This window comes from Uncinocarpus reesii, genomic scaffold (assembly GCF_000003515.1).
Source record: "Uncinocarpus reesii 1704 scaffold_2 genomic scaffold, whole genome shotgun sequence".
Lineage (NCBI taxonomy): Eukaryota > Fungi > Ascomycota > Eurotiomycetes > Onygenales > Onygenaceae > Uncinocarpus > Uncinocarpus reesii.
The window spans coordinates 3,075,340-3,092,719 of NW_003052499.1; the positions used below are offsets into that span (position 1 = coordinate 3,075,340).

The 17,380-nt window shown below is 49.1% G+C and overlaps 6 protein-coding genes across 6 annotated transcripts; 5 read left to right on the top strand and 1 right to left on the bottom strand.

Annotated features, from left to right (window-relative positions):
• Positions 1-630: 630 nt before the first annotated feature.
• On the top strand, positions 631-3,308 carry UREG_04018 (uncharacterized protein; the record flags this gene model as incomplete). Its single annotated transcript, XM_002544455.1, has 4 exons — positions 631-844; positions 995-2,027; positions 2,251-2,667; positions 2,732-3,308. The coding sequence occupies 4 exons, from the start codon at positions 631-633 to the stop codon at positions 3,306-3,308; spliced, it is 2,241 nt and encodes a 746-aa protein (XP_002544501.1).
• Positions 3,309-4,033: 725 nt separating this feature from the next.
• On the top strand, positions 4,034-4,666 carry UREG_04019 (uncharacterized protein; the record flags this gene model as incomplete). Its single annotated transcript, XM_002544456.1, has 1 exon — positions 4,034-4,666. One exon carries the CDS (start codon positions 4,034-4,036, stop codon positions 4,664-4,666), a length of 633 nt encoding a protein of 210 aa, XP_002544502.1.
• Positions 4,667-5,430: 764 nt separating this feature from the next.
• UREG_04020 (uncharacterized protein) lies at positions 5,431-6,668 on the top strand (the record flags this gene model as incomplete). The annotated part of the gene is made up of 3 exons (XM_002544457.1): positions 5,431-5,514; positions 5,580-6,177; positions 6,244-6,668. 3 exons carry the CDS (start codon positions 5,431-5,433, stop codon positions 6,666-6,668), a joined length of 1,107 nt encoding a protein of 368 aa, XP_002544503.1.
• A 2,182-nt stretch (positions 6,669-8,850) lies between these two features.
• Positions 8,851-11,405, top strand: UREG_04021 (uncharacterized protein; the record flags this gene model as incomplete). Its single annotated transcript, XM_002544458.1, has 2 exons — positions 8,851-9,127; positions 9,187-11,405. 2 exons carry the CDS (start codon positions 8,851-8,853, stop codon positions 11,403-11,405), a joined length of 2,496 nt encoding a protein of 831 aa, XP_002544504.1.
• A 774-nt stretch (positions 11,406-12,179) lies between these two features.
• On the bottom strand, positions 12,180-13,001 carry UREG_04022 (uncharacterized protein; the record flags this gene model as incomplete). The annotated part of the gene is made up of 2 exons (XM_002544459.1): positions 12,180-12,809; positions 12,891-13,001. The coding sequence occupies 2 exons, from the start codon at positions 12,999-13,001 to the stop codon at positions 12,180-12,182; spliced, it is 741 nt and encodes a 246-aa protein (XP_002544505.1).
• A 268-nt stretch (positions 13,002-13,269) lies between these two features.
• Positions 13,270-17,096, top strand: UREG_04023 (nucleolar protein NOP2; the record flags this gene model as incomplete). Its single annotated transcript, XM_002544460.1, has 6 exons — positions 13,270-13,600; positions 13,685-15,316; positions 15,761-15,996; positions 16,093-16,153; positions 16,211-16,594; positions 16,657-17,096. 6 exons carry the CDS (start codon positions 13,270-13,272, stop codon positions 17,094-17,096), a joined length of 3,084 nt encoding a protein of 1,027 aa, XP_002544506.1.
• Positions 17,097-17,380: the final 284 nt, after the last annotated feature.

A 17,380-nucleotide genomic window follows, 5' to 3' on the forward strand; every position in this document is an offset into this window, starting at 1 on the left:
TCGGACTCATTTCCACGGCCCTTGGAATCAGATCCACAAGCGTCACCATGGCCAACGACAGGCTCTGTTGCGAAACGACACTTTGGCTTTCGATGCTTATATTCGCATCTTCGACGACCCGACCCAGTCGCTATGGTGGCATGCTAGTGATTCAGAGCCTGTTTGGGATAGCTTGACTTTGACCGGATACCGACCTTTGGGCGATCCTACGGTTAACTACAGCCATGAGGTTGCCGGTTTGGCGACCTGGCTTATGATGGCATCTTTCCGTGAAATTATCCAGGATGTAGATATTTTGGAACATCTTACCAACCCCAAGGCGAAACCGAGACCATTGTGTGATGCGCTCCAGCGGCTACTTTGGGCTATGCGCAATCAGTCAGCTTCATCTCAACTGTTTATTGATACTGACCAGGTCACAACGACTCTCCGCAACCTTCACGAGTTTTCGGGGAGATGCGACGGAGTTCTGGGAGCGTCTTCGTCGGACATTGGAGTTTGAGCTCGCTGGGAACCGATGCGCTCGGTAAACTATCAAAAATCTTTGACAGTCCTAGGATCGAAAACTCTGATACTGGTGATGACAGCGCTCCAATTAATTATGTTTCTCGCAGCGCCAACGGCGGGATCATGGTTCCAGTCAAAGATGCAAACAGCATTCAAGAGGCTACAAAGAAGTTCCTCAGCGAAAAGCCCGGAAAATGGTCCTTGCCCTCCGTTTTCCATGTGGAACTTCAACGTCAAACTTTTGATAAAGCCACCCGTCAGTGGAGTATGCTGTACGACCGTGTCCACTTGGATGAGGAACTCGATCTGTCTGAGAATGTTGTTGAAGGCCAAGCCGGTAAGTACAGCATTTACGGCTTGATTATCCACAAGGGCAACCGATCCACAGGACGGTTCTATAGCATCCTCCGCCCAGGTGGACCAAATAACCGTTGGCTAGCATTTGAAGATGCGAGTGAAAATAAGATTGAATGTCTTACCAAGAAAGCTGCACTTGAAGGGCATGAAGGTGCTGCTGAGCCTAAAAATGTTGACAAGGCTGGTATTGACGTCGCTGTCGTTGCGGTATATGTTCGTGATGATGTGGTTTCGCAATACCTGACGGGAAAAATCGAATCCTGGGAGCCTCCGGAACTTCGCCAGCATTATTTCAAGACGGGCTACTATCGCTTGGACCGCACACTCAATAATGGTCTGTCCCCTACGGTCAAAGTTGAGATTTTCAGCTTTTCAGACTTCTCGATTATCAATAAGAGTATCGTCGACTCGTATGATATTATGGGAGCTGCAAGGGCAACGGGTCAATTTTGTACCATCTCGGTCCCGGGTAATACCACTTTTACCGAACTACGGAAGAAGATTGCACTGTTGAAGTCAACAGAGGATACAAAGTTGGACCCTGAACGCCTTCGAATCTGGCAACTCGGCGCCCGAAAGCCTCTGTTTGCTCCTACTCTCAACTTCCAAATAATTGAAGACTATAATGACGCGATTATGAATTTCGAATTGAGCGTACTACGGCTCTGGGTACATATTCTGTCCGATGAAGATGCCCGATACTTTGCAGTGCCCGATGTGCCCAATACGAAATCTCCGTTTGATGAAGTTCCCACCGAGGAGCCCGAGGCTTCAGATGAGAATCGTGGAGTGTCTCAAGAAACTCCTGCTGGAACGGAAGGCGCAGATGCGAACGATGCTCCAGCAGAGAATGCGGAGGCACCAGCTCCACCCGCCGCTGACCAGCCATCTGAATCCGCGGATGAACCGGAGGTGGCACCAACATCTGAACAGCCAGAAACTAACGAGAGTGCCCCTATTGCACAAAACGAAAATTCCACTTCTGAAGATACCCCGGTGCAAGATGCTGAAGGTTTAGCGGAACAGACTGTCGAACCGACTTTTGATGATACGGTTGATGATACGGTAACGGATGATGCAATTATTGCTGCGATCATTGCTCAGGATGTTGAAGATTATGATAGATCAGATGCCATTGACACAGAGCCTCCCGTCGATCGGCTGTGAGAAGCTCCACCACTACGCAGTGATCTCACGCAGCTGATCTGAGAGATTGCCGACGCTATAGTGAGTGGGACGTCATCGTCGCGAAACTACGGAGCAGATTGATACTACGCAGGAGGGTTCTCAACCACTTCCCAGTCTCCGATGAGGACCGCACCACCGATACTATAGCAGGAGCAGAGCGACGTCGCCGAAATTACGGAACCAATTGATACTATGCAGGAGGGTTCTCAACCCAGTCTCCAATGAGGACCGCACTACCGATACTATAGAAGGTCAGGACAACGCCGCCGAGGCGGAAGAGAACAACACTGCTGATGAAACGCGTGCGGAACCGGATCCAGCCCCCGTTTCCGAACTCGTGCCTTTGAACTCACACGTGTTCTACTTTATTCAGGAATTCGATGCGCAGAAACAAGAACTTCGCACTCTTGGAACATTCTTTGCGAAGAAGAGCGATATCATCAAAGACTCAGTCCGTGCTGCTCTTGGTTATGCCGGTGACAAGCAGTTCCTTTTGTGGCATCGCGTTGATGGGATTTCCATCTCCGGCGTTCCGTCGGCGGAGGTGTTCGATAATCTCGTGGGATATACTGATGGCGAGTGTTTCATCGTAGGTGAAGTGATTGGAAAAAATGAGTAAGTGTTTGGAATCGCGTTTCACCCTTGGTCGTGTTCTTGATGCTAATATTATGGATTTCAGGCGCATGAAGCTGGCAAAGGATGGTTTATTCTCTTCACCAGACAGACTGGTTCCTTACTTGTGGGCCGTGTCTCGTAACCATCCCACCAAGTCGTTCACCGGGACAAAGACAACGGAAGCTACATTCAACGGAGACTACTACTCTGGTGAATTCAAAAACGGCTACTTCCATGGCAAGGGCACCCATATTTCCGAAACCGGTACTACTTATACCGGTGACTTCGTCTTGGGCGAACGGCAGGGAACCGGCACTATGGTGTACGCCTCGGGCGACACCTATACCGGCGATTGGTCCGAAGATCAACGTCATGGGCAAGGAACTTTCGTCGAACGCAAGACCGGCAATAGATACGAGGGCGGTTATCGCAACGGCAAGCGTCATGGCAAAGGTATCAGCTACTGGGAGGTTGCCGACGAGGAGATGGATCTCTGTCAGATCTGCTATAGCGAGAATCAGGACTCGTTGTTCTACAGCTGTGGACACGTCTGTGCTTGTTTGAGCTGTGCGAGACAGGTTGACATCTGCCCGATGTGTCGAAAGAAAGTCCTGAATGTGGTTAAGATCTACAAAAGCTGAAAAGCTGGATTAGAAGGTCGTCCTAACTATTTCCTTTATCTGTTCTGGAATCCTTTTAAGCATTTTCTCTCGCAGGCTGTTATTCGGCGCGAAGATTTCTCGATGTGACGTTTCTCAAGATCTCCCCTGTCTTCATAGACTTGATACTCCTCGCCCAATTCGCGTCTGCTATCTCTTTCGATCAGCTTCTATGCCCATGTCTTACACCCCCCTCAATTTATTTGATGACGAGATGACCGCTCCTTGAATACGATCTTTATTGCTTTCTCTGGTGGAAGATGCTTTGCGATTTTTTCTAGTTTCAAGGCGAGGGAGTTGGGTTCCTGCTGCTTATATTTCTTCTGCTTTCTGAATTGTCATTTAGGGAAGAGGCCGTCGTTTCTTGATTGTTTATCCAGGAGTGAAGCGACGTTTTGATGACGATGATACAGAGCTTTTTAGTTAGTTAGTTACATAGTTGATTCAATTTGCGCAACCGGAGTTAATCTGTAGAGTATTTCCATGGCTAACTAGTCATTGACGAGTAAATGAATAGTCCAATTTGATAACTCATGGAATTTGAGTGCAAGATCATCGGGATGTCTTGGCACCAAACTTCAAAAGGAGAGCTAGATAGAATCGCTGCTCACAACAAGAACTTCAGGACGGGGGTTGCCAACATGGGTTAAATCACACAGCTTCTCAAATGAATACAGCCTCTTTCAACTGTCATTTGTGTGCGCTCCATGGGCCCCAGCCAACCCTTTCCACCTCTGCTCCCAGATCCAGAAATCCTCCCTGAATCAGAGCCGTTCCTACACCAACAATCCACGAGCAATGATTTGACTGAAGACGGCGAAGAAGAAGAAGAAGATGAAGATGACATCGCTTTTGGAGAAGATGTCGACTTTCGCTCGCATTATAAATCTCCGCCGGCCTTTGATGAACTGGACGAACAACATGTTAGTTCGCTAAACGACGACGATGATGATGATGACGGGGAGGAGGAGGATGACGATGACGAAGAAGAAGACGAAGACGCCGATGGCAATGATGGCATCGCCCTCCACAGACCCTTTTTCCAATCAACCGGATCCCTACCCAATGCCTTTGCGCCGCCGTTCTACAATCGTCCGCCGACACCTCTCCCGCCCTCGCCCTCTCTGACGTCGCTGCTACGACCCTCCTTTTCAGCAAATACCTCCCGTCCAACGACGCCTGATAGTTCAGACGCGGAGACGCCCAATGACACTGAGGCCGCGGTGGCCAAATCGGCGCGGATTGCGACCACGGTGCCACGGGTTAGCCCAAAGGTGCCGACATATGAATACTATGGCTTCGTGCTGTATTTAGCATCGTCGCTAGCATTCTGTGCGTGAACACTCCCGGTTTCGGGACCGCCTATTTCCTTTGTACTAACGTGCGTGCTTTTCTTTTTTCGTAGTGATGTACCTGCTCTGGTCTTTCCTACCGTCCCCATTCCTCCATCAATTGGGTATATACTACTACCCAAACCGCTGGTGGTCACTCGCCATCCCATCCTTCCTCGTCATGACCATTGTCTACATCTACGTCGCCCTGGCGGCATACAACACCGGCTACCTCACCCTTCCCATGAACAGTATCGAAAATCTCGTCGACGACGTCGCGAACATTGCGGTTATCGATAGCAAGGGGCGCCGTAGGCCCGGCGGGTCGGAGAAGATGAACCCCGACGCGACGACGGCGCAGACGATGGGTGCTCAGAAGAGAAAGCTGGAGTGGAAGAAGATATGGAATGAAGGCACGGATGCGGTCTTAGATATTCCTATTGGGGGAGTGTGCGAGGTGCTGTATGGTGAGGACGCAGACAGAGAGGAATTTGGAGCATGAGGAGTAGCCAAGAGTATACCACAAGAAAGGGGCAGTTGGTCACAATCGGCTACGGCTAATAGAGATGCCCATATCGTCTTTCGAGCTGCTGTAGGTCTAGAGTTCAAAACCCAGAATTAGAGTTCGCCTGTCAACTTAAATTCAACATCCAGCAAACAGAGCAAACAGTCGCCACGACGCGAAACTCCAATTAAGCATCTTGCAGGACCATCGCATGAATCATACGGAAAGCAGAGAGTGAATTTCTCAAATACACACGGCTTGAGCGAGCATGGAACACCAACAGCTAAAAGATGGCACCTCCGCGGCATCACCAGCCACTTCAAACCTGACTCCTGAGCAAATCCAACGAATTGTATGACTGAAAAGAAGAGCACAGCAGAACAATCTCCCCCTACTAACGCGCATTCCTCTGAGCAGGAAATCAACCGGCTAAAAGCAAAGGCTCTCCGCGAACAGCGTGAAGCCGAAGCGGCCTGTCAAAATAGAGCAAGTCCCGGCTCTACCGTCGCGGGAACCAAGCGGCCCTACTCCGCGACTCTAGAGACGCCGTCGACTCTTCGCGATGGGAGAGCACATGCCTCAACGGAGCGGGGCCCGCTGGATACCATCCGCCCAGCGCGCAATTTCTCTAAATATGTTGAGTATGACTTTAGCAAGATGACAGACACTAAAGGCGGTTTCTTGACCGCAGACGATGACCCGTATAACAAGGCGCTACATGCTGATAGTAAGCTGGACGGCAAACCGGCACATATGACTCAAAAGGAGTGGGAGAAGCAGCTATTGTTGCAGAACTTAAGGAAAGATAAAGCAGGCCCGTTTGAACCCGGCCTGAGTGTTTTGAGACAGAAGGATGGGCAAAGACAATGTCGAGAATGTGCGACGGTGGAAATCGATTGGAAGTGGGAGGAGATCTTCAAGTGTTGCGTGTGTCACAGTTGCAAAGAGAAGTATCCTGACAAATACAGTCTGCTTACCAAGACCGAGGCGAAGGAGGATTACTTGTTAACTGATCGTGAGTTCATGCCGCATGCTCCAAGTGCCTATACGATCAGCGATGTTAACTTGCGTCTTTGAATAGCCGAACTGAAAGACGAAGAGCTCCTCCCGCATATGGAGCGCCCGAACCCCCATAAAGCCACATGGAACAACATGATGCTTTTCCTCCGTTATCAAGTCGAAGCATATGCCTTTTCTCCCAAAAAGTGGGGATCTCCGGAAGCGCTAGATGCGGAGTTTGAAAAGCGGGAGGCGGAAAAGAAGCGGCGAAAAGAGGCCCAGTTCAAAACTAAACTGCAAGATCTCAAGAAGAGAACTAGGGTTGAGGCGTACCGCAGGAACCGTCAGGCTGCCGGGGGAGGTGCAGGAGGTAACTTTGGAGATGATTTGGGCGGAAAGAGGAAACATGTTCATCAGTGGGGGCGAGCCGTGGAAAATCCCGAGACGGGTATTGCGGTTAGAACGTGCGTGGACTGCGGAATGGAGGTTGAAGAGCTGGAATTTTGAGTACGCGCCATGCATTTAGAGATTTGCGCTTACGACTGATGACCGTGACGAGCTTTATGACCAGTAACCAATACGTTCCGCCGGTGCTTTCTGCCGTGGGCAGCAGATTTGCATGGTCGTTGGTAATGAAATAGCGAGTGCAACTGGAAGCATTGATAAATCGGTATTTAGCGCAAGACTCAAGAGAAGCGGGTTCTCTGTTCCCAACACTTCGATAACAACGGCCGATGTTGTAACATGTAGATTTGACTACAACGGCTAATGTCAGCAAAGCCGCTACTTGGCATGCAGATTCCATGTCCTACGACATGACTTGCAATATCAGCCAAATTTGTGGCATTGTCACTCGACTAGTGCGTAATTTACATACCTCAGCGAAGAGCTCAGCGGATATAAAGTCGCGCTTGTCCACCGAGAAAGTCCAATTCCCAACCAGCTTCAATTTTTGGAAAATTCTGTTTAGCGCAACAAGTTCACCCTTACGTTTGCAATCATGAAGCTCTCCGTTGCATTTATTTCCGTTTTCCTTTACGGTGGCCGCCTTCGCTGCCGGGGTGCCCTTTCAGGAGGGTGAAGCTGTCTTGCCCGAAGTAGCGGGTAAGGGGAGGGGAAGAGGAGGGGGAAATGGTAAACCTAAGCCGTTCAAATACAAGTTCTGGAAAGGAAAAATAATTGGAGAAGGCACCAAAGCTATGCGCGATTGGTGAGTGGGAAGCAAAAGCTCCATCAAAAGCCATGCAGTTTGTTGACTGGGTGATAGTGCAAAAGCTGGGGGGAATGCTGTTTCCTAAATCATATATCAAAGGGAAAGAACATCAGTGATGAAAGGAACGACCATATATGTAGATATTGTTTGAGTGCACCAAGGGCTGGGTGAAGTGTATGTTGAACTCATACAATCAACAACACTTGCTGTTCCAAGCTAAAAAAATATGGTCCAGGCGCAAGCAGACAGTTAAAAAGAGATTAATGTGCTTGGAAATATGTGGCAGGCCCTCACTGCCAACAGCATATAGGGTGTGATTTTTGGTTGTTAAGCAACAGCGCCTTTTCCCTTTCGAACAAATCGCAGTTTTGTTATTGGAAAATCTCTCATATAAATGTGAAGGATTGAATTGCATTGCTTTCCTGTAACAGCGGACGCGGCACATCTCTAGCTGCCACTGAGATTTCACTCAATTCATTGTTCTCTTCTTGACATACTGGGAATTTCTGTCTGAAAGTCCATTTGCCATCAATGAGGTAGCAATTTCTCAACAAACAAACAGTAAGTCCATCTGAGCAGAGCCGGATAGTTGAACAATTAAACAATGTCCGATGCCTCATAATTTCAACAGTCTATTAGCCGCACAATAGGTGGGCCATCACGGATATATTTATATGAATCAGTGCTTGTAGCAGCATGTTTGTCTTGCCTAGTCACCCCGCCTTGTGAGCTTGGGCGTTAGGCACTTGTATGGGTGTAGGCTTTGTCAATCCATTATCCTCAATGATTGTCAACTTTCGTAGTAGAGTCCTTGTGCATTCTCGTAGAGTGCTTCTTGTCACCCTAGCTGTGCTGATATGTTTGTTGTCGTCTGATTGCTGGTTGCTTAGTCATCAATTGGCTGGCATGTCTATCCAGGCTTACCTAAAGCGGCTAGTCCCTATCAATCGCAGTTGGGCGTCTTGGCAGCAGCCCCAGGGAGACCAGAGCGGATGTTGAGCTTCACAAATCTGTTCACTCCTCTGTCTTTTTGAGACTGGGACATTGAGCCTTTTTATCTGGAACACCTTTAACTCATAGGCTAGAGCTAGCTGGTGCTGTCCTGGGCAAAGAGCGCTTAATCCCACCAGTTGGTTGGTGCTGCTGTTGTGCTCAGGATTGCTGTCCCTTGTTTCGCGCGATTCAGACGAAAGAGAAGAACCCTGGGGAACCCCTGCACCTCAGCAGCAGATTCTCCTCAGCGTATCAAACAGTTGTTTTCTCTTTAATGGCCTGGCAGACTCCATCTGCCATGGCTGGGAATGGAGAAATGGGCGGGAACATGGATGGCAACCATGGCGGACATCCTCAGGGAACTGAATATACATTACAAGGTTCGTTCACATATTTACTCACCTTAAAGCCGATTTTCGATCTTGGCTTGGTCTGTACCAATTCTCCATGCTAATGTGCACTGTTCTTGCTTCAATAGGCGTTATGCGATTTCTCCAGTCCGAGTGGCATAGACACGAGCGGGATCGGAATGCTTGGGAGATCGAGCGAGCGGAGATGAAATCGAGGATCGGCAAACTCGAAGGCGACGCTCGAACTAGCAAGCGCATGCATGAATCCCTGGGAAAACACGTAAAAATTCTTGAAATCGCGCTCAAGAAAGAAAGAGAGAAGGTCAAAAAGCTCGCAGCTGGGGAGAAAGTCGACCTTGGGAAGGACCCTAAAGAACTGGCGAAAGAAAGCCTCAAGATTCTCCAAACTCGTACGTTTCGTTCTTCTATGTGCCTTCTACGGCCACCGCGATTCTAACAGCGTATTTAGAATTCCCGAAAACCTCCAATGTCGGCCTTGATGCGGATGTTGATCACGAAGATCCAACCCATTCGGCTATGGATCATGACACTGAGCGTGATAAATCGCGAAATTTCCTAGGAAAATGCTCCCAAGAAATTGCGTATCATGTCATTCCTGGGTACCATCCGCCTCTTGATCTCCATGAACCCCCTGAAATGTTCCGGAGCAGGCACCACATGCAACGACAGCCCCTTGAAGAAACATATGCTCAACCACAGCTCCAGCAGCAGGGACAAGGCCATTCAGCGCAAATGCATCTAAAGCAGGCCCAGCCAAACCATGTCAATATGGTTCGAGAACCCTCTCTACACCAGCATATCCTACCTAACTATGCCGAGAACAACAACTACGCTGTTCCAGATAATTACGCTTCCTCGGGACCCCGTGATAGCTTGGAAAAGCGAACATACGAACAACAGCGCGTGTCTGGACCTCCTATGGATGGACGGAAAGGCATGTTTGACGACATACTCGGTTCTGAAGGAAGCCGCAGAGATTCAGAGGGTCGCCTGTTTGATCCGTATAATAAACACGCCGATGAGCAGATGGACCGTCGCGTTCTCACTTCCGATGGCATTGTTGTTGACGAAGCTGACGGATGGAATTTTGACGAGCCGCCCGCGAACGAAACGCCATTAATCTCCTCTCAACCTCACCGGCCGGATCAAGATGCATTTCCTAATGCGAACTTTGTGAGCCCCAAGTCCCCTCCGCGGGCTGGTCCCGGTTCGCATCGCCGGAAGAGTTCCGGGTCTAGAAGGAGAAGCGAGGGAAGTATCGACTTTAGAGAAGGAACCGGAGCGGAGCTGCAAAGACAAGAACCATCAAATTTCAAAGTCCGTTTTGCTCTGCGTGGCCATCTCGATGTAGTTCGGTCTGTGATATTCACTGGTGGCGGAAGCCCTTCAGAACCCGAACTCTGTACTTGCGGTGACGATGGAACGATCAAACGGTGGACACTCCCGGCTTCCTATGGAGGTTTTGGTCCGGTTAACGCGGCATCGGGCAACGATCTTGATATTTCCAGTTATTTCACCCATAGAGGCCATAATGGTTCGGTTACTTCTCTCGCCGCGTGTCCAGCTTCCCGAGATTTCTCGAATGGTGGACGAGCTCTCGGGGATGGCTGGGTATTTTCCGGAGGCCAAGATGGAACCGTCAGGGTTTGGGAACGTGGAAGAGTGGATTCCAAAGCTATATTAGATGGCCATACTGATGCAGTCTGGGCTTTATGTGTGTTGCCAGGTACTTCCGGTTCAATTCTCGGAGACCGCAGTAGTCTGTATGGTGGGCCGGATCGCATACTATTAGCTTCAGGTGCCGCAGACGGAAGGATTCTGATATGGGCAGTCAGCGCTCCGCCACAACTGACTTCTCCACAAGCTGGTTCACGAAGGGCAGGTGGTAGCAGACGAGCAAACTCGATATCGTCAGGATCGAACTTCCCATCCTCACCGCAGCCAAGCACGGCTACGGCAACACCGTTCCACTACACCTTGATTCACCATATCGCCCGAGCCGATTTACCTTCCCCAACTTGTATCAGTCCATTGTCTTTAACAGGCGCAAATTTTGTGGTTTCGTATGCCGACGCCTCTGTTCTCGTTTATGACACCAAAACAGGAGAGCAAATCGTTGGCATGGCAAGTTTGGAAACGTATGACGGAACTCGCTCCACCGGAGTCAACTCTGTTGTTGCTAGCACCATTGGTTTCGATGGCACTGCTGGTCTGGACCCTAATCGGGCACTCGCGGAGGAAGAAACAGTTGTACATGGGGCCACAGGTACAAGCGGTGGCGTTGAAGGTGTCATTATCAGTGGCTATGAGGACCGTTATATCCGGCTATTCGATGCCAATAGCGGTACGTTATCCAACCTGCTGCTTATTGTTATTGTCCAGCAAACTAATGAAACTTGTTCAGGTCAATGCACGTACACAATGCTTGCACATCCAGCGGCAATTTCATCATTGTCCTTGTCACCTGATGGAAGAGAGCTCGTTTCTGCAGGACACGATGCAAGCCTTCGCTTCTGGTCTTTGGAAAAACGAAGCTGCACCCAAGAGATTACAAGCCACAGACTCATGCGAGGCGAGGGAGTTTGCTCCGTTATATGGAGTCGCGATGGACGGTGGGTTGTTAGCGGAGGCGGGGACGGTGTGGTGAAGGTTTTTGCGAGGACCTGAGAACCGAGCATGGATCGCCTTTCCAAGCTCTGCTTGATGCCATTTCCCTGCTCGATCAAGCATGGTGAAGAGGGCCTTTGGTTCAACAGGGATTGTTTATGTTCTGTTCTCCCATGGTCACCTTACAGATTTGGTTTCACGTGATCTTATACCTACCCCCTACTTGGAAATGCTTGCTGTTCAACTGGATGATTGGACCTTCTAAAGCACATATTCCGGAGCAATTTCTGATTGCACTGATGCTTTATCTTGGCTAATACTTCTTTGTGCATGCCTGGATTTGTTCTCTTGACTTTGACGATACCCTGAATACTCATCATTCTCCTGCTGTTATTTTCACTAAGGTGAAGGTTTTTTCCAGCATCTTATGTTCTTTTCCCTTCTTCAATGCCCATGTCATTCTAATGTTAAAAAAAACATGCTTTTCTTTCCGTCTCATGGCTCACCCGCTAAACATTCCGCTTCCTGTTCTGTATAACATAAATTCTTGTGACCTATTCTGATTCATGTTATTATGCGTTTAATGAGTGACCCATGACGTTTCCTTTCTTCTCTTGAGTCTTACATCAAATTCAGCCATAAGATTCAGCCTTCTTGAGCGCAGATTGTTAATGCCATCTCGTTGGTTAACTTAGTGAATGGCCAAGAAATACAAAATGAGCTTGCAAAATATGACGGGCCTCAGTTTCTCCCTCATGACGAGTGTTCTGATGAAGTAACTATATCATTAGTCATTAACTTGTATCTGCTGATCAAACTTCGGCGTAGAGGGTTTCATGTACTTGATTCCCATGCATTTTTGAACAATACTCGTAGCCGTGCTGCTTCCTTCTCATCCTTAATTCTCATTTTCAGGAAACCTTCCAGGTCTTCCCAGAATGACTCCGACCAAAGAACATTACGGTTTTCTATATCAGCGGGCAACTTCTTGGCAGTATCTGGTTCCTGCATGGCCTCTTTTCCCGCTAGGTGTTCAGCTCCGGTAGCAATCGTCGATGTAGCAGGCGGCTCTTGCGGCGGCAAGACGGCAGCACCGCCCAGAATCATAATGCCAAATTCCACCTCCTTCCCCCCCTTTAAAACATCGGGTTCACTAGCCAATGCATCCGTCACAAGGTTTCCCTGCACCGGTTTTCGCTTCCACAATATCTTGATTTTCTCCAGGGGTACTTTCTCACTATCACTTTCCGCATTTGCGGGTTTAATGCGCGACTGGACGGCTGCTTTGAGGTCCTGGATTGATGCGCCGGATAGAGGCACGTTATCAAGAGTGATATCGAGGACAGGATTCCGAGCAGACTTGAGATGGATCGTTATGGACTTGGATGAGCCCGGTATGGCGGCGGGTTTGACCTTCTTGGGTAGCTGCGGGTGTGGAGGGTCGGAGAGGCGGGGAAGAGTAAACTAAGGGAAAGAGGTAAAATATGGATGAGCTTATATTCAGACAGCAAGCATGGACAAGTTAACTGTCATTCGGATTCATACAGGCTGGCGTGCTTGGAAGTCCCGTGGGTCAAACACATGGTTTGCGGGGAGTTTGACGGGCTTTGAGTCGAGTTGCGCCAGGAACGCCTTGGTAAAGGACAGCTCTGCCATCGCTTTGAGAGTGTTGCTTCACTTGCAATTATTGGGTATCGAAAGTGAGAATTGTAGATTCTCTTCCCAAACGACACTGAGAACGACGACGATGTTGTTGAATGATTGGGATGTTCCCAAGCTCAATGTCTCGTGATCGCGGTGCTTATCTTATCAATCAGCAAGCTCCAAAAAGTCGGATTTTCCCAAACCCCAAAATTTCCAGCCGGAAGTGAACCTTTCTTGTCGTTGTTTTCGTCTGCAAGAAGCGAGTTATTGAAAATACACAATGGGTGTCGGGCGGCGCATGAAAAAGCAAGGCCCTCCGCCTCCTCTAGACGAATCGAAAATTTCTTCGTTAAAACGGCGAAAAGCCGACGTCCCAGATGATGCCGCGCCTCGAGGAAGCAAACGCCAAAAGGCCGGGAACAATACGCAAACGAAGAAGAATTCAGGTCGGAAAAGCAATGGTGCTGGGAAGGTTACAAAAAACATAAAAAAGAGCAAAGAAGCAAGCGAAGACATGAGTTCGAATGAATCTCGCGCTTCGAGCTTGGAGGCGGAGTCCCGCGTCACGAGTAAACCGCTGTCAGAAGTTATGGATTTGGAGGACCATGTTAGTACGTCCGGGCTCGAAGAGGGCATGGAAAGCGACGAGGAGGACGATTCGGGTTTTCGATTCAGATGACGATCACCACGAAAAGCAATGTTTTCGGACGATGAAGACCTGTCCGATGCGGAGGAAAGCCTACAGCGCAAATATAGAGGGAATTGTTCACGAAACTTGGATATGCAACAAATTGGAGGAAGCTGCACGTGCAGAAGAGGAGATGAGAGAGTCGGCTATGCAAACCCAATATCCAAGGAGACCGCCCAGATGTGTTTGGAGATGCAGACCCAAGCCAATCTTCCTCAGAGTCTAGCTCCTGACTCTCAATTGCTTCGAACACGGATAACGGATACAATTCGCATTCTAGGAGACCTGGCTACTCTTGGCCAGCCGAGAAAATCCCGTTCTGACTACACTGACCTTCTCCTCCAAGATATCTGCACATATTACAGCTATACGCCTTATCTAGCAGAGAAGTTGTATTCGTTATTTACACCGATGGAGGCTTTTGCATTCTTTGAGGCCAACGAAACTCCGAGACCCGTTGTGATTCGCACCAATACACTACGCACGAACCGTCGCTCGCTCGCGCAAGCTTTGATCAATCGCGGAGTCGTCCTTGAACCAGTCGGTAAATGGTCCAAGGTTGGGTTGCAAGTATTTGAATCCCCGGTGCCACTTGGTGCCACGCCCGAATACCTTGCTGGGCATTACATTCTCCAAGCAGCGTCTTCGTTTCTTCCCGTAATGGCTCTTGCGCCTCAGCCACATGAGCGCATCTTGGATATGGCTGCTGCCCCAGGTGGTAAAACCACTTACATGTCGGCACTCATGCGGAACACGGGCTGCGTTATGGCAAACGATGCAAATAAGGAGCGAGCCAAAGGTCTTATTGGCAACATTCATCGTCTGGGTTGCAAAAATACTATTGTAACCAATTTGGATGCGCGGACAGCGTTCCCCAAGGCACTTGGTGGATTCGATCGGGTCTTGCTCGATGCTCCCTGCTCAGGAACCGGCGTCATTTCAAAAGATCCCAGCGTCAAAACATCCAAAACCGAGCGAGATTTCATGGCTATCCCCCACACCCAAAAGCAGTTGCTCCTTGCTGCCATCGATTCAACCAACCATGCGTCAAAAACAGGTGGATACATTGTGTACTCAACTTGTAGTGTGGCTGTGGAAGAAAACGAAGCCGTCGTGCAATACGTGCTGCGCAAGAGACCAAACGTTAGAATCGTCGATACTGGACTGGGTACTTTCGGTAGCGAGGGTTTCAAAAGTTACAAGGGCAAACAGTTCGACCCCAAGATGGCGTTGACTAGACGATACTTCCCACACCGCGAGAACGTTGACGGCTTCTACGTGTGCAAACTTAAGAAATTTGGTCCTTCTCCTGCGGAAACAACGGCTGTTTCTGCAAACAAGGTTGTGGACGGGGAAAGTGCGGAGAACGAGGAATGGGATAAGACGCCTATAGTTGAAGAGAACGGCGCTAAAGCCACAGATGACGACTTTGGACCATTCGATGAAGAGGAAGATACGTCGTATATCGCAAGGGCGGAGCGAAACAAAGTGCGCCGGAAGGGTTTGGATCCTAGAGCGGTCCTAAATGGCAAGGAGGGAGAGAAGGAGAAACGGCAAAACAAAGACAAGGACCAAGGGAAACAGACGAAGAATGCGGGTGAGAAGGAAAAGAAGAAGAGTAGGAAAAAGTCCGCAGGGCGTGCGTAGGAATCCCTATTTGTAATTTCATGATATCTCCAGAGCTGTTTCGTCTCGCCGTTTTCATTCTTCATCGCGAGTCGATAGTAATAGGTATCCGCTAGTCCCTTTACGGCAAGACGCGTCAGGGCCGAGCCGGCTTAGTCAGCAGGACCTCCAGCAGTTTCAGCGTTTCGTCCTTTTTTCGTCCTGCTTCAACTGTCTCCTGAGCCCTCGATCCTCGCTCACCTGGACGCCGTCGGCATTGCATAGAGGGCCCATTACATTCGCTACTCATCACCCAGAGACCTGCACCGACTGTTTCTTCCTCCCACCTGCCGTTCTCCCTGTTGTGCACTCCGGACTCTTGCAGATTCGCCTTTCTCCTAGCATCAGCCCGTGCAGCCCTATTTTCGGATTCACCCGTAGCAGGGGTTTCGAGAAGCCCAGGCGACCAGAATGGCAGACTCAAAGAAGAATGACAACTATGCCGTCGACATGGAGAAGCTAGACGCCGAATCGGACCGGTTCAAGGCTCCGCCGCAGCCTCAACGACACCCATCGCACTCACCATCAATATTGAGTGGCCCAGCGGTGCCTATTCTCAGCTACTGTGCTTCTTCCATTCTAATGACCGTAACAAATAAATATGTTCTTTCAGGCGTCGAGTTCAATCTTAACTTCTTTCTTCTATGTGTTCAGGTATGAACCGTCGATTTTCCATCTTCAAATATTTTGTCCGAAATGCTCACCAGCCTCGATCAAATACAGTCTGTAGTTTGTATTGCGGCCATCCAGACTTGCAAATCGATGGGGTTAATCAATTTTCGTGATTTCAATTCGGATGAGGCTAAAAAATGTAAGCTCCTTGTCATTTCCTATCTGGTGACCTCAACTGATAGTTCCGTGATGGTAGGGTTTCCAATTTCGCTTCTCCTCATTGGCATGATTTATACCGGTGCCAAAGCTCTCAAATTCCTGTCGATTCCGGTTTACACCATCTTCAAAAACCTTACCACCATTCTCATCGCCTACGGTGAGGTTTTGTGGTTTGGGGGTTCGGTCACTGGGATGGCTCTTTTCTCCTTCGGCCTAATGGTAATGAGCTCTGTCATCGCAGCCTGGGCAGACATCAAGCATGCTCTCGACAGCAGCTCCCTCTCTGGACTTGAAACTACAAGCAAAATCTCGACCCTGAACTCGGGATACCTTTGGATGTTGATGAATTGCCTTTGTACTTCCATGTATCTCTTAGGCATGAGAAAGCGGATCAAGTTGACGAATTTCAAGGATTTCGACAGTGAGTTTTCTTTAAGCGGCCTGTTGGTTGAAATCAAGACAAAAGTCTGACTGACATCTTAGCCATGTTCTACAATAACCTCTTGTCTATCCCGATTCTGCTTATTGGATCTTTCATTGTCGAGGACTGGTCCTCCACCAATATCAGCAAAAATTTCCCCATTGAAACCCGCAATTCCTTGATCTTTGCAATGATTTTCTCCGGTCTCTCGTCCGTCTTCATTTCCTACACATCGGCATGGTGTGTCCGGGTCACCTCCTCTACAACTTACTCCATGGTGGGAGCACTCAACAAACTTCCTGTCGCTCTCTCGGGCCTCGTTTTCTTCGGTGATCCAGTCACCATTCCTGGCGTCTCAGCCATCGTGGTTGGTTTCGTTAGTGGACTGGTTTATTCGCTCGCCAAGGTCAAGCAAAATGCGAAACCAAGGACTGGCATCCTCCCGACCGCGAACCCAGTGAGTGCCAGTACGCAAAGTATGAGAGACGGCCTTAAATCATGAACACCTACTGGTTAGCCCTAGAATCGTTGGCTTTTTATTTTCGATCAGACCTGCGATTCAAAGTATAAATAGCAATTCCTTCCGGGAAGTTTAGAAGCACTGCGGATTCCGATGGGCAACATGGTCCATCTTTGTTACCAACTTGCTGCCCCAGTAATATCCGAATGGCGTTTTAACCGAACCCGGAGTTTGCGGGCCAATATTCACTTTCCCGCAGTTGCCAAAGGACTTTGCTCTTCTGGGTTTGGGGGGCATTTTGTTACTTTTCTCGCCCATGCATTATC